The sequence below is a fragment of the Meriones unguiculatus genome, chromosome 9 (assembly GCF_030254825.1).
Source record: "Meriones unguiculatus strain TT.TT164.6M chromosome 9, Bangor_MerUng_6.1, whole genome shotgun sequence".
Lineage (NCBI taxonomy): Eukaryota > Metazoa > Chordata > Mammalia > Rodentia > Muridae > Meriones > Meriones unguiculatus.
In genome coordinates this window covers 52,057,372-52,070,988 of record NC_083357.1, presented here as the reverse complement: position 1 = coordinate 52,070,988, position 13,617 = coordinate 52,057,372, and the positions used below count along the sequence as shown (strand labels likewise).

Sequence of the window (13,617 nt, the reverse complement as noted above, 5' to 3'; positions counted from 1 at the left end):
TACAGTAAATGCAGACCCGGGAGGCTGAATGTAAAATGACACAGGTTCGCCCTTTCCCCAGCCCAGTGGGAAAATGTCCCAGTCACAGGACCCTGGTAGCTCCTCATTCAATAATCGTTCATGAATCTCAGCTGCAAAACAATCCAAATTTCAGGCTGCTTCTTTAAAAACACATCTCGCCAGCGGCTACCCAATTGTATGGGTCTGTTCTTTTCTTCACTCTGGGACCCTGTCTGGGACTCCCAGACTGGCTGGCATAGCGATCTTAGAATAACCCCAAAGGTAGGTCTTTCATCCTCAGAAAGTGTCATTTCCAGACTCGCTTATGTACAATTGCATTTTTAACAATAGGAATGAAGAAGGCAGACCATCGCAAGCTGTATGGAGTTCCCAAAGTAAGAAACTCACAAAATATCTGTGCCAATTGCATTTATTGCTAGATTTTAAACTTTTTTTCTCTTAAGTGTCTGAGAAGTAGATGACATAGGAAAAGACACCCGCACAGTCAGGGGAAAATCTTGTCACTTACAAAGTGCCACAAAGTTGATAAATGTAGGTTGCTAATAATTCTTTAGTACTCTTGATGAACAGGCAGAAATCACTGAATGCTCAGTGTAACAAAAAGAACATTTAGGCAGCTATAAAAATACTCAAAGGGGGATGGGGCTCCTGGCCACCTGGTCATCAAACCAACTGAACTTTCAGCCAGCAAGTGAACTGGCTTTAAGTGAATTCAAGTTTCAGTCAAGCGGCTAGAACCAAGTCAAACTGTTCTGTTCTCTCCAACTTCCCCAAAGCCTTGAGTTGTGGGGCCGTAGCAAGATCCGAGGCGGGATCCCTTTAAGTGGGTCTCATGATAAGCTACTGCTAGGGAACTAAGTGTCAAAGTCACCTGAGAAAAAAAAGGAACAGCGGGAGCAAGGCATGCACGGATACAATGTATCCACGTATGCCGGCTAGAGGGCTCAGTGCACTTAAACCAGGGGAGCGGGACCAGCCAAAAGCTTCCTGACGTCCCTCCCACGGGGCAAGTTTCACACCCAGAGACCTGCTCACGACGCTCCCCAGCTGAGCACAACAGCAACTGAGGACAGGCCCCATTCAGCCTCCCCAGGTCCCTGAGAAACAGGCAACACAGGAAGCAGGGCCCCCCCAGAGCTGGTTCCGGTCCCAGCGGACAGATGGGGCGCGCTCTAGTCCTTAGGGAGACAGCCAAGAAATGACTCATCGCGAAGGCCAGGGCTTCCAGCCCTTCAAGCAGACAAGGATGGGATACTGTGGGAAAGGCCTGGCTGACCCCATGTGTATGTAGGCTGCAACAGACTGGGGGCCGTTTCTGTTGATGCCCTAGTGTGATCCAGCACCGGAACGTCTTCGGACTTACACAGAAACATACACGGGAAAAGCACAACAGAATCTGTTCAGAAAGTACGGAAAAGCGCGCGCGCGCGCGTGTGTGTGTGTGATGCAGCACAAGCTGCGCACTGGCTGCACACGAGGGCTAGTCAACCATCCCGGCAAGCGGAAGGTTCCTCCTCCACAGCCCATTTGGAATGTTAGGATCTTTGGGTCTCCGGCCTTTGGGGCCTCCCCAGAGAACTCCTCGCAAGGATTGCAGAGCGCGTTCCTTGTGGGCCTCGGCTGGCCAGACAGTCTCTCCACGGCGGTGATGGTGGCAGCAGGGACCACGGATCAGATATAGTTGGCAGGGGGCTGCCGGGCGCTGAGTCGCTGCATGTGGCAGCCGTGGCAGAGCAGATGTCCGTCCAGAGGGAAACAGCAGCAACCCTCCTCGTCGCTCAGCTGCATGCGGCAGTCCTAAGGAAGAAGGCAACCAGTTCACTTCAACCTGTGCTCCCTACCTGCTGAGGGCATCACGGAAGGCTGTCTGTGCCGCTCATGTCACACTCCTGAGGACTGGAAGGATGGAGGTAGCGAGGCGGGGAGGGTGAAGGGTGAAAGGGTGGGCAGGACGGAAGTGAAAACCGGAGAAACACCTCATCCGGCCACCAGGTGTCGCTGCTGCGGTAGAAATAATGAGGCAAGCCCCGTCTGTCCAGCGGTTCAGACTCAGGGGAAGCCAGATCCACAAAGGTCTAAACAAGCCGGACCAGAGGGAGCAGCTAGAGGGCAAGAGACTGGACGGAGGTCACGGCAGCGTCCTAGTTTTTGTGTCCTGCGTCACTTCCACAGATGCCCAGCTGCTTCAAGACTAACTCCCCCTTCAAATTCCAAGTTTCTCCGTCCTCCCTGAACCCTCATCCTTACCTCACAGTGGTAGCACTCAAAATGATAATCACGGTCCATGGAGATCACCCTCACAATGTCTTCACAGCCCTGAAACATGTGGAGCCCCAGGGGGTTAAGCACAGCATGGTGTCCCCGAAATCTCCATCCCATCCCACGGAAGCCCTCCTGCTCAGGTAGGGATCATACCAAGGCCCCTCTCTGCAGTTAGATACAATGTAGCTAGCACGTAGCTTTGAGACATTTTAAGCAACTACCGGAATGCTACCCCCTCCCCCACCACACTGCTCCAGGACAGTATGCCTCCACGTGGGCAGTTTTGGGGAGAGGGGCACCCTCAGCTTTACCTGCTTGCTCCCGTGTGTGTACAAAGCAGGAGCAAGGGGGAGGGACGGGAAGAGGCAAGGCTGAGCACAAGACTAAGAAAGTGGCTTGTGGCTTTTCTCCTAGGCACACCCTCTCCATTCCCAGCTTCAACAATCCCTGATCCTGCTTTTACCAGCTTAAGGATAGATTCACCCTTTTTCAGTCAGTCTCTGTATCTGGTGACCTTGACTTCCAAGAAAGCCTTGTTCTCTGGACAGGGGCAGAAGATAGGGAGCCTGGGCCAGGCAAGACTATCAGACATGTTTGGGTCCGGATGTTTAGGTCAGGGCGGTGACCCCAAGAGCAGAGTCACACGGGAATCTTTAAAGAATGCACATTCCTCAGCGTGCCACTTCCCAAGGGAGGCCAGGCTGCATGTCCTCTCAAACACACTGACCTCTGAGGGGAGGATGGGCTGTCCGCAGGCTGCACATTTCGGGGCATAATTTCTGAAAGGGAAGGCAGTGATGAGCCACGGCGGAGGGCTCCCCGGCCCGTCCCATGTCTTGGCCCGGGGGTTGGACTCACTTGTGGTAGTCGGTGACACAGTACACCTGGTTGGAGAAGTCCACTGTGAAGGGGACGCCATCCAGGCACTTGTTACAGACGATGCACCGGAAGCAGCCCGGGTGATAGGACTTCCCCATGGCCTGGAGGATCTGGCTCGCAGGACAGGAGGAGGGATCAGTCTCCGTTCAGTCTCGCTCTCCAGCTACCCATTAAGTTCCTTTCCAACCCCCTCCTGTCCTCCTAGAAAAATGCTACCTAATTTGTGGGGAACCAAGGACTCTTACAAGGAAGGCGCCAAAAACAAAACCAAACCTGAAAAAGGTCTCAGAAACTTCCACGCCTGTGGATTTTTGTTGTTATTTCCTGAGACAGGGTCAAACGAAGAGACTGGCTTTTAAAACTCTATGTAGAGGAGGATGACCTCGAACCCCGAACCCGGATGCTCTTGTCTCACTCTGCCTGGCTTGTACCGTGCTGAGGCCGGAACCCCGGGCTGTCAGGTGGCATTCTGCAGAACTACAGCCTCAGGCCACACCTAACTCTTTATTAAAACCCGTGGTGGGTGTCAGAATTTTTAAGATTTATTTTCCGGTTCTTCCCAAGCCACAGTCAAGACTCAACATTCCTGTAAGCCATAATCCAATTCCTTCTTTTCATACAGAAGAGAAAACTGAGTTTCAACTGTTTCCAACCAATAGCAGAAAAGGGAGGGAGCCCAGTCAGCCAACTTGGGCTGTGTCCCTCAGGGAGGGGACAGATCACAGGCACCAGGGCAGGGATACTGGGGCTGCTCAGTTTTTCCCCCTAAGGCGTGTGGCTGAAGGCTCGTTCCTTACCTTCTCTAGAATCAAGTGGCCACAGACACAGCACTTCTCAGCTGCCTCCTGAAACCCTGAAAACTAAAGAGAGGAAAGGGGCCAGTCAGCCCGCTGAAAATAATGACGGAGCCTGACGGCGGCAAAGACATCCCCGGCACGAAAGCCCTCCGCTCACCAGATAATCTTCCTCACAGTAGACGGAGCCGTTGACGCTGTAGAAGGCCTTGCAGCGCAAAGTCCGTCCTAGAAGTAGCAGAGAAGCGGCTGGAGCCTAACTTTGGAGCCCAAAACACACAGGGCTTTTCCTCTCCTGGTCCCTGCTCCCCCAGTGTTCACAGGACATTTGGACCTGGACCTTAAAGATCTCCTCCTAATGGTTATCTATCCCTCCCCCAAAGAAAAACCTACATTCACGTGGAGACTGAGGTAGGAGGATCCAGAGTGTAAGGTAGCTTGGTCTACACAGTGAAGCCTGCCTCAAAAAGAGAGAAACCTGTATGATACAGTTCCAACTGGCTCTGGCCTCATTCCAGCCAAATTACTCTTCAGCTCACTGCTCCTCCAGCTCCTGTGCCTTCAATAGCTATCTGCCACGCGCACCTCTTCAGGGCCCAGTCCGGAAGGAGCCCCCTAAGAGAGCGAGGTGGAGGGCGGCCGGGCCGGTGTCCCAGGTATGGTGCTCAAACTAGGTGTGACTTGATTTGCACGGAGCACCGAGCCTTGGCCTCCGCGACCTTTTAACCTGGGTTTTCTTTGCTTCAGCGTAGGTATCCTGATCTCACATATCGGCCTGGCTCCTTCCTGCCACAGCCTCCATGGTGGTCAGGCCGTCTCGGAGCTACTGCTTTATATGGGAGCTTAGAGGAACACAAGAATCGCCAGGGTCCGAGGCTGTCTGAGATGCCCCCCCCCCCGCAAGTCTACACACCAGGCCATTTCCCTTTAGACTGGCACCCACAAAACTCCTCCATCAGGTTTAAGTGGTTAAGGTAAGCAAGGAGTGAGAGAGGGTAAGGAGCGGGGAGGTTTCCCATCTTCCCGCAGCTCCCCCTGGGGGTCCAGGAAAGCTCACATGACACGGGACAGGGCACACCAGGAAGAGGCCCTGATGAAAAGAACAGCCAGACCAGCCCAGAGAGATGCAGGCACAAGCTGGGGAGGAGAAAAGCTGAGTGGTGGAGTCAGACAGGCAGAGATAGGAGATTAGAGGTTTAGCCAGAAAGAATCAGAATGGGTAAGCAGTGGTGAAGGGATAATGAGAGGTGAGGGAGGGTGTGGTGGTGGGAGCACCCCCACAGAGGGCCTCCTGAGCTAACAGCAGTGGCAGACATTCCTGGAGTGTGATGTCATCAGCTTGGCATGGCCCGGTGGCCTCCACTCCAGTGAGGTGGCTGAACTCTGACCAGCGGAGAGAAAACCCCCTCCTGTCCCCCCCCCACAGCTCCCCATTCCCCCAGCCCACACCCGCCCTTTCCACATTCCAGTCTTTCACTGTCGCCCCAGGCAACTCTGCTGCCCAAGACCAAACCTCACCAAGAAGAGGTGGGGCGGCGGGGCGGCGGGAGCCGGAGGCTGGGCGGCAGGGAGGCACAAGAAAGAGGGAGGTTCAGAGAAGAGCAAGGAGGCTGAAAGGCAGGGACCCCAGAAGGCCGGCCCAGCATGGTGAGGGGATAGCTGTGGGTCCTGACAGGTGCTCCTCTCCATCAAAGCATTGGGCGAGGTGGGGGGCGGGGGAGTTGAGCAGCAGGTGCACTTACCACAGGAGCAGCAGACAAAGCACTGGGTATGGTAGAGGCTGTCCAGGGCCTGGCAGGCATTGCTCTGCCCATAGATGCCTTTGTTACACTTGATACAGGTGCCTGAGAAGAGAAGAGTCAGTCAGAGTCACACTCCGCCTCCTCCCCCGCTCGACCGGGGACCCCCAAGCTTTACTTGACTGGGCTGGCCTGATGTGCCAGGGGGCACAGTTCCCTTAGTGGGCTCCCCTCTGAGGGGGCAGGGTCACCAGAAAAGGGATGAGGGGGAGGATTGGAGATGTAAGCTTATCTTGTAGACCGCTTGCCCGCCACATGTGAAGCCCTGGCTTCTTCCCTGGCGCCACATAAATGGGGGCGACAGCGCACACTGGAATCCGGCACTCAGGAAGGGCTAAACAGAATTTGAAACCTGTGGTGAAGCTGTGAGACCCTGCCTCAGTGAAACGAAGCAAGGCTGTGCCGGTATCTTGACCAGGCGCACCCATTCCTACGGATGAATGGATATTCTCTGATTAGTGGGTATTACTCTGTGCTCAGCACAGAGCCTAATTTTAAGACAATGGTTAAGGTCAAGAGGCCTGGTTTCTTTTGGGACAAGTAAGGAAAAATGGTGGGAGACGGTGACGCCCGCACGCAGGGGCTCAGCAGCACCTGGAAACCTTCCTGGAGAAAGCAATGGGGCCCGTGAGTCTCTCTGGGGCTTCAGCTTTACCATCCGTGAAGCCTGATCAGGGCCAGCAGAGATCTTTTGTGCTGATGGGCCATGTGAGCACTCTTGTAGGTACTGCTGTGAACGCAGCTGGGGGTCTCAGAAGCCTGGCCTACACGGGGCTGGGCGGGAGGGAGCGGGCAGCCCTGGGCAGCAGACCCTGCTGCCTCCCAAAGGGCCCCCCTGGTCCTCTCCACTGAGATGCAGACGCCCGGCTCTGGAACCAGCCTTTCCTGGGTGTGTTCTTCCTTCCCTCCACTCCCCAATTCCAGGCCCATGACTGAGGGCTAAGACCTGTCTCTGGGGAGCAGATCCCAACGGGCCTGCCCCACCTCTCCCCCCTCGGCACACTGCCACACTCCCTGCCTGTCGGGGCCCATCCCAGGCTTTGCCCAGGGGCTTTGGGAGCTGGTGCGGCAGCTGCGGCAACTGATGGGCCCAGGCCTGTCCTGCTCCCACCCTCTGGCAGCTGGGCAGAGCTGAGGCCAAGGGAGAGGGCCCCTAACCAGAGGCAGCGGCAAAAGGTAGCGCCAGGCTTGCACCGGAACACAAAGAGTCTGCTGTGGGGGCTCTCAGAGGCGGCATCCCGGCCTCACTTCAAAGTTCAGAAGTTCTTCTTCCTCGTGACCAGAGAAATCTGCCCACGATTGCCAGGACAAAGGGTCCCTGGTCAGACAGAGCCTTTCTACGGGGAGCCATGGACGCCACGGGGAGGAGGCTGCTCGGGCATGCTTTCCTCACCTGGAACATTCACACCTAGCTTCTTACTGCGCTGCGTCGCTTTCTTTCCCTGGGCTCTGATGGTTGAGCCAGTGAGACCTCTTTTCCCAGCTCTGGCTTGGGCCTCAAAGGGAAATGGCTAAACGGGTCCTGCTCCTGTTTCCCTCGATCAAAGTGATTTTGGCCATCTGCTCTGAGGGCCGTCTTCCCCAGGGGGGCGGGCATCGGTGTGTGTATTGAACTCAGTCCCTGCTACCTTCCAACTTCCTCCCAGTTGTCCTTCTCTCTACGCATATTTCTGGTCACGGGCGTGGGGGGCCAGGGGAGGCACACGAAGGGTGGAAAAATCAGTGGTCGTGGAAAACTGAAGTGACCCAGAGTCCAGGGGTGTGAGTGGGAGAACCCTCCGCATTGCCTCAGAACTGGTTTTTATGCTTCGGTAATGTCTACGGCTTCTGCTGCTAACAGCCCGCCGCCTAGCTTTAACAACTGATCAGCCCTTCTTGAAAAGAGTACGGGGCAGAGGCTGTGGCCAGGTTTCCTCAACAGGAGCAGGGAGGTGTACCCACACTCCTTCGGAATGCTGATCAAGTTATTGGCGTGGGGGAGGGCCTCAAAGTCAGGCAACACCTGGTAGAGCAGCTCTACAGCCAAGGGTACTACTGGTCTCCGGGTGCTCACTGATTTTTGCCCAGACTTCCGGCAGCTGGCGACAACAGGCGAGGTACTGGCCTATTTTAAGAGGCCACCGGCGCACACCTCGCCGGCAGGCCTGGGGCGGGGCAGGAACTGGGTCCTCGCTTTTCATTCTAGGGAGTCCAGGCCTCCCCTCCCAGGCTCCATTTCCCCGACAGCAGCCACGGCTGCGCGGGAGCTGGCGAACATCCCCCATCGCGGGCGCTCGCTCCCCGCCCCTCCGCCAGGCGGGCGTCGCCCAAGGCACCTGGAGCGCCGGGGCAGGAGTCGGCACGCACGCGGCCGCCCGCCCCGCCCCCCGCGCATTCCCCGAATTCCTGCGGGAGGCGCAAGGGGCGGGTGGGGGCGCGGCACGCCGGAGCTTGCAGGAGCCCGGCGCGAGGGGGGCGCGGGAGGATGCTCCCGCAGCGCCGCCGCCGCCGCCTCCTCCTCCCGAGGCCTCCTACGGCGACCAGCCGAGGTGCCCCGATGCTTCGGGAAAATGGGACTCCAGAGAAAACCTCGGGTTGAATCTGTCAGGGCTCAGGAGCCCGGTCCCATTGGCACCCGGGCAGGAACGAGCAAGTGCTCCCTAGGGTCCGCCCTCTTCCATCCCTCTGGCCTCTTCTCTGGTCCCCACCTGCAGACCCCCGGCCCCCAGCAATCTGGCCGTCGGGGCGCTGGGGTAACCGCATGCGTTGACAGAGGTCCGTCCCTAGCCTCTTGTCCCACTCACCAAAGTAATCTTCTCTGCTCTCCGGCTCCCGTATCCGGGCTCGGGAGGCCTCAGGGACGAAGGGCACGGGAGACTCCTCCAGACCCGACGGTTCAATCCCCGAGGGCTCTCCGCGGGCACCAGCTTCTCGCCCACCGGTGGCCACCGTCAAGCGCAGCAACGCTGTTAGCTCGTCCTGGTAACGGGACCCCGCGGCGCAGTCCCCGTAGCCGGTAACCGAGTGTCGTCCAGGTTGCGCCCCCCGTCTCTCCAAAGGTCCTGCGGTCCCCACCACGGCTCCGGCCAGAGCTCCGGGGCTGCCCAGGGCCGGGGGGTACGAGTGACGGCTCTCCTGGCAGCCGAAGCCCACGGGCCGATGGGCGCACAGTCGGTCGAGGGCGGCGTGGAGCTCCGGGTAGGCGGACGGAACCCCTCCGGAGTAGCCCGCGGGGGCGGCGGTCAGGGGTAGGCCGAACAAGCACGGCCCCGCGGGGAGCGGGCTCCCGTGGCGCTGGTCGTAGCCCATGCTGATGCCGCTGGTTCGGTTGCTGCACGGCCGGCTCCCTCCGGCTCCGCCGGCCCCCGCCCCGTCCAGCAGCAGGCTGCCCCGGGGGCTGGACGGCTTGCTCGCGTCGCTAGCCGAGCTGCTGGCGAAGCTGGAGCGAGGGCTGAGGGCCGGAGCCGTGGTCTCCAGGCGAAAATCGGGGGGCAGCGTCGGAGGTGGGGGCAGGGCTCGGGCGGGCGGCGGCCCCCCGGGGAAGGACCCTTCGAAGCGCTGCGCCTCCAAGGAGCCGCGTGCGTTCCGCTCGGCGTCCAGGGGCCCCTGCTCCCTGGCCGGCTCCAGAGGTTCATCCCCGGGCCCCCCGTTAGCTCCTCGGTGTCCGGATTTCCTAGGTCCCCCCAACCCACCCAGGCGTCCCTTGCTCGTCCCGGGGGTCCCATCAGAGCCGGAGCGGCTCGCTTCGCCCTTCCTGCGGCCGAACTTGGCGCTGCCCGAGTCCGAGAGTCTCAACTTTTCTAGCAGACGACTGGCTTTCTCCCCTAAGCGCTCCATGTCTCCGGATCCGGGGCCTGCAGCCCCCTCCCCGCCAGGCACGCTGCAGCGTTTCGGCCGGAGGCCGGGCTGGGCTTCCCGGGGTGCGCGCGACGCACGGCGGCTCGGCGAGCGGCCCAGGTGCCGGGCGCCCGCGACCCCGACGCATGCCCCGGCGAGAGGGTCCGTGCGCGACTGGCGGGGCCCGCGGCGGCGGCCGTCCTCCGTAGGTCTGTCCACGCGTCGGCTCGCGCCACCACCCGCCGGCCAGGCCCGCCCCCCTGGCTCTCACTCGCACCGACCCAACTTATCCAAACTTTTGTCTGCCTGGCCGGATCTACTTTCCGGGAGGGGCGGAGCGCGGTGTGCGCCCGGGGTTGGGGTGTCCGCGCAAGGATTTTCTGCGCATCGCAGGCAGGACCCCGTGGGTGACTGCGTCCGAGGTGGAGGTGCCGCGGACAGGACGTGGGAGTCAGGGGCCAGACTGGGCAGCTGCGGCCGCAAAACTCAAAAGTTCGGACAGGAAGCTGCGCGGGGGTGGGGGTGAGGGGTGAAAAGGAACTCTTTGTTTACAGTCGGAATGTGCGGAGGGGCACTGTGGAATGCATCCATCGAGGCTTGGGAAGAAAAGGGCATGTTCTGCACAAACATCGTGATACTCTTCCTAGAGAGAGCACTGCGGGGGGGGGGGGGGGGAGACGGGGAAAGGTGGCGCGGAAGGGGTACACAGGGAAACAGCCAGAAGAGGAAGATAGTACAGAGGAGGTTCAGAGACCTGCGTGTAAAGATAACTCTGAGAAGCGAGGAGGCGCGGCCACAAGGTGTGGGAGCTGCAGAGACCAACGGATGCAAAAAGTAGGGGAAGGACAAGTCGGTCCTGAAAGCTTGAGAGACGCATAAACTGTAATAAAAAGCACTTTCTGGACCCGTGGTTCTTTGATGGTGGAGTGGGAGGATACAAGATTTATCTACTTCTGTGAAAGGGAGTGTGGAAAAGGACTGGGACTGATCCCTGCCTCTAGAGAGACAGAAGAAGATTTAGTGTGTGCGTAAAAACACGGAGGAAAAGGTTGGGAACTAATGCAGCTTTCAGGGAGAGAGAGACACGATGTGGGGAGAGACACCCCCTGGTGTTGGGAAGTGAAACTTTTAGCAAACAGTTTAGGTGGCTGGAGATTGAAATTGTGATTTTTTTTTTTTCCAGGCAAGTACACACCCTCCCCACCACTCAGCTTCTCCTGGCTTGGTCACAAGGGGTTGGTGGCAGAATGTATTAACTCAGGGGGAATAGAAGATATAAGTGCTCAGGGTGGAAAAGGAAAAGAGGTGATAAAGATCAAGAATAAGGAAAGAAGAAACGCTTGACTAAAACTAAACACCAGGCAGTTGATTTTTATCCAAAATAGCATGTTAGATGATGAAAGGAAATGGTGGGAAATTATCTTTTGGTTGTTGTTGTTTTTGGTTTTTGTGTTTCAAGGTAGGGTTTCTCTGTGTAGCCCTGGCTGGCCTGGAACTCACTCTGTAGTCAAGGCTAGCCCTGAACTCAGAGATCTGCCTGCCTCGGCCTCCCAAGTGCTGAAGGCGTGTGCCACCACACCTTTTGTGTTTAGGTTCCATGAAGCGTACGCACACACACCAGTCATGCCTATTATTTCCATCTCAATATTTTGAGCACATGTTATACTTCTATAGCTATAGGAAATGGGGGAGAAAAGGCAAAATCAGTGTACACAAATATTCACAGCACTTAGAAGTCTGAAGCAGGAGAATGAATAGTTCAGGGTCACTCTGTGTTAGCAGTGAGTTCCAGGACAGCCTGGGCTGTACAGGCTTCTCTCTCAAACTCAAAAGTAAGGTTGGGGGTTCTGGCCCTGCGCTTAATCCCAGTACTCAGGGAGGGAGAGGCACGAGTATCTCTGTGAGTTCAAGACCAGCCAGAGCTACATGGTATCTCGAAACCATTCCAAAACAACACTGGAAACTGGCTTCTTTTGTCCAAGTTGCATTTTCTCTCAGAATTCATTTCTCCAGATAATCAGTTTGTCCCTGGTCAGGCCTATAGCATTTCTCTATCTTGAAATTTTTCTGCCAAGCTGGAAACATCATTTTGAAGTTTTGACTTTTGGGAATGAAGATGAAAGTCATTCTGTTGTTGTTGTCTAGTTTTCTGAGACAGGGTCTCTCTATGTTGTCCTGGAATAATACATAGACCAGGCTGGCTTCAAACTCACAGAGATCCTCCTATCTCTTCCTCCCAAGTGCTGATTGAACTCATGTAACCCTGATGAAAGAGGAAATCGTAAGAAAAGTTGTGAAGCTCCTAAAAAGACCCGCCCAAAGCCTAGCTTGACAAGAGTGGGCACAGCTGGGATGAACAGCTGTTTACAAGGAATAACAGGAAGCAGAAACAAGTGCCATGACCCCAGGTGAAGTCCAGTCTGGCACTGGAGTTCCAGAAGCCCTCTTTTCTTTTTTATCACATTTGTTTGTTTATTATCTGTGTGCCTTGGTGCTCATGTGCAGGCCTTCAATAACCTGCATTTCTCTGGCTACCAGCAAGGTTTAGGGGTTGCCGGGCTTGGCCACAGAGTGGCAAGTCAACAGAGGGCCCCTTGTTTTTTGATACAGGATTGGCTGTAGCTGTCCTCAACCTCAAAATCTTTCTGCCTCTGACTCCCGAGTCCTAGAGCTACAGGCATGTGCAACCAGGCCTGACTTCTGCAAGCCTTTTTCTTCTCCAAAACTGTAATTTTAATCTGCATACGCTACTGTATTTTTTTTCCCTTTTTCTTTTTCTTTTTTGAGACAGGATTTCTCTGTGTAGACTTGGACTCACTTTGTAGACCAGGCTGGCCACAAACCCACAGACCTGCCTCTGCCTCCCTGAGTGCTGGGATTATAGGGGTGCACCACCATATCCAGCTTGTAGCTGACTTCTTAACCCAGACCTTTTTTTGCACTTAAAAAACTCAATGACAACATGGTGGTGGCGACGGCAGCGGTGGTGCACACCTTTAGTCCCAGTGCTCAGGAGGCAGAGGCAGGTGGATCTGAGTTTGAAGCCAGCCTGGTCTACAGAGCAAGTTCCAGGACAGCTGGGGCTACACAGAGAAACCCTGTCTCAAAGAAAACTAGAAAAACAAAACAAACTAAAACACCTCAAATGACTAGCCAGGCATGACAATGAACACTTGCAGTCCTACTGGGAGGTAGCCTGAGGCAGGAAGATCATCAATTCAGGCCTTGACCATAAAGCCCAAGACCTGCCTGAGAAACATAATGAGACCTTGTCTCAAAAGAAAGAGTAAAAAGAGGGTATAGCTCAATGGTGACATCATTACTTACTCCGTACTCAGTCCAAAAGTCAACCCTCAGTACCACGAAAACAAACCAATGACAACCGTCCCACAACCACCTCTGCAGCGGCCTCAGAAGCACCGGCTCTCTGTGTTCACCTGAGCCCCTCTCCCTGCTGCCGGCAACTACTCCAGCAGCATTTGCTGAGCTGCTTAGCTGCTTAACTCAGAAACCAAAGCTTGGCCCTAGTTCTTCTCTCTCTATATTACTTTTCCTAATGTGTCTTGGTGTTTTGCCTGAGCCATGTACCATGTAGACGCCTGGTGCCAAAGAGGCCAGAAGAGGCCTTTGGAATGGAGATACAGTTTGTGAGCTGCCGTGCTGGCTCTGGGACATGAACCTGGGTGCTTATTGCTCTCCAGGGCCTTTTCCGTCTCACCTTCAAACCTGACCAAATCCTGTAAGCCAGTGTGTATCAATTCTGCTTCCTAAATGCCTCAGCTGCCCACCACCCCCTACTCCCATCACTAGTGTCAGACCAGTCAAGGCTGGCTGGCTTCCTCCCAGCCATCTTCTACCCTGAGGTCAAGAGATGCTTTTGGCTATGTGGAGATCAAGGCAAGACTGGGCTATGTGAGACCTTCAACTCCCAACGAACAAATTAACTCCTCTCTGTTCTTTCTTTCTTAATGATTTATTTATTTATTTATTATTTATACATTATTCTGCCTGCATGTGTGCCTGCAGGCTGGAAGAGGGCGCAGGAC

At 56.0% G+C, this 13,617-nt stretch overlaps 1 protein-coding gene across 1 annotated transcript; it reads right to left on the bottom strand.

Moving 5' to 3' along the window:
• Positions 1 to 414: 414 nt before the first annotated feature.
• On the bottom strand, positions 415 to 9,850 carry Ajuba (ajuba LIM protein). Its single transcript, XM_021639640.2, has 8 exons — positions 8,539 to 9,850; positions 5,699 to 5,800; positions 4,117 to 4,184; positions 3,960 to 4,022; positions 3,142 to 3,272; positions 3,011 to 3,062; positions 2,269 to 2,337; positions 415 to 1,818 (listed from the first exon to the last, which is right to left on the bottom strand). The coding sequence occupies exons 1-8, from the start codon at positions 9,569 to 9,571 to the stop codon at positions 1,693 to 1,695; spliced, it is 1,644 nt and encodes a 547-aa protein (XP_021495315.1). The 5' UTR covers positions 9,572 to 9,850; the 3' UTR covers positions 415 to 1,692.
• Between the last annotated feature and the right edge of the window lie 3,767 nt (positions 9,851 to 13,617).

Bases quoted from the DNA above. Each gene is read 5' to 3' on its own strand.
- Ajuba (XM_021639640.2), bottom strand. From the start codon at position 9,571: ATGGAGCGCTTAGGGGAGAAAGCCAGTCGTCTGCTAGAAAAGTTGAGA. The intron at 5,801-8,538 runs GTGAGTGGGACA...TTCTCTTCTCAG, and splicing joins GAGCAGAGAAGATTACTTTG to GCACCTGTATCAAGTGTAAC. The intron at 2,338-3,010 runs GTCAGTGTGTTT...CACATGTTTCAG, and splicing joins AGCCCATCCTCCCCTCAGAG to GGCTGTGAAGACATTGTGAG.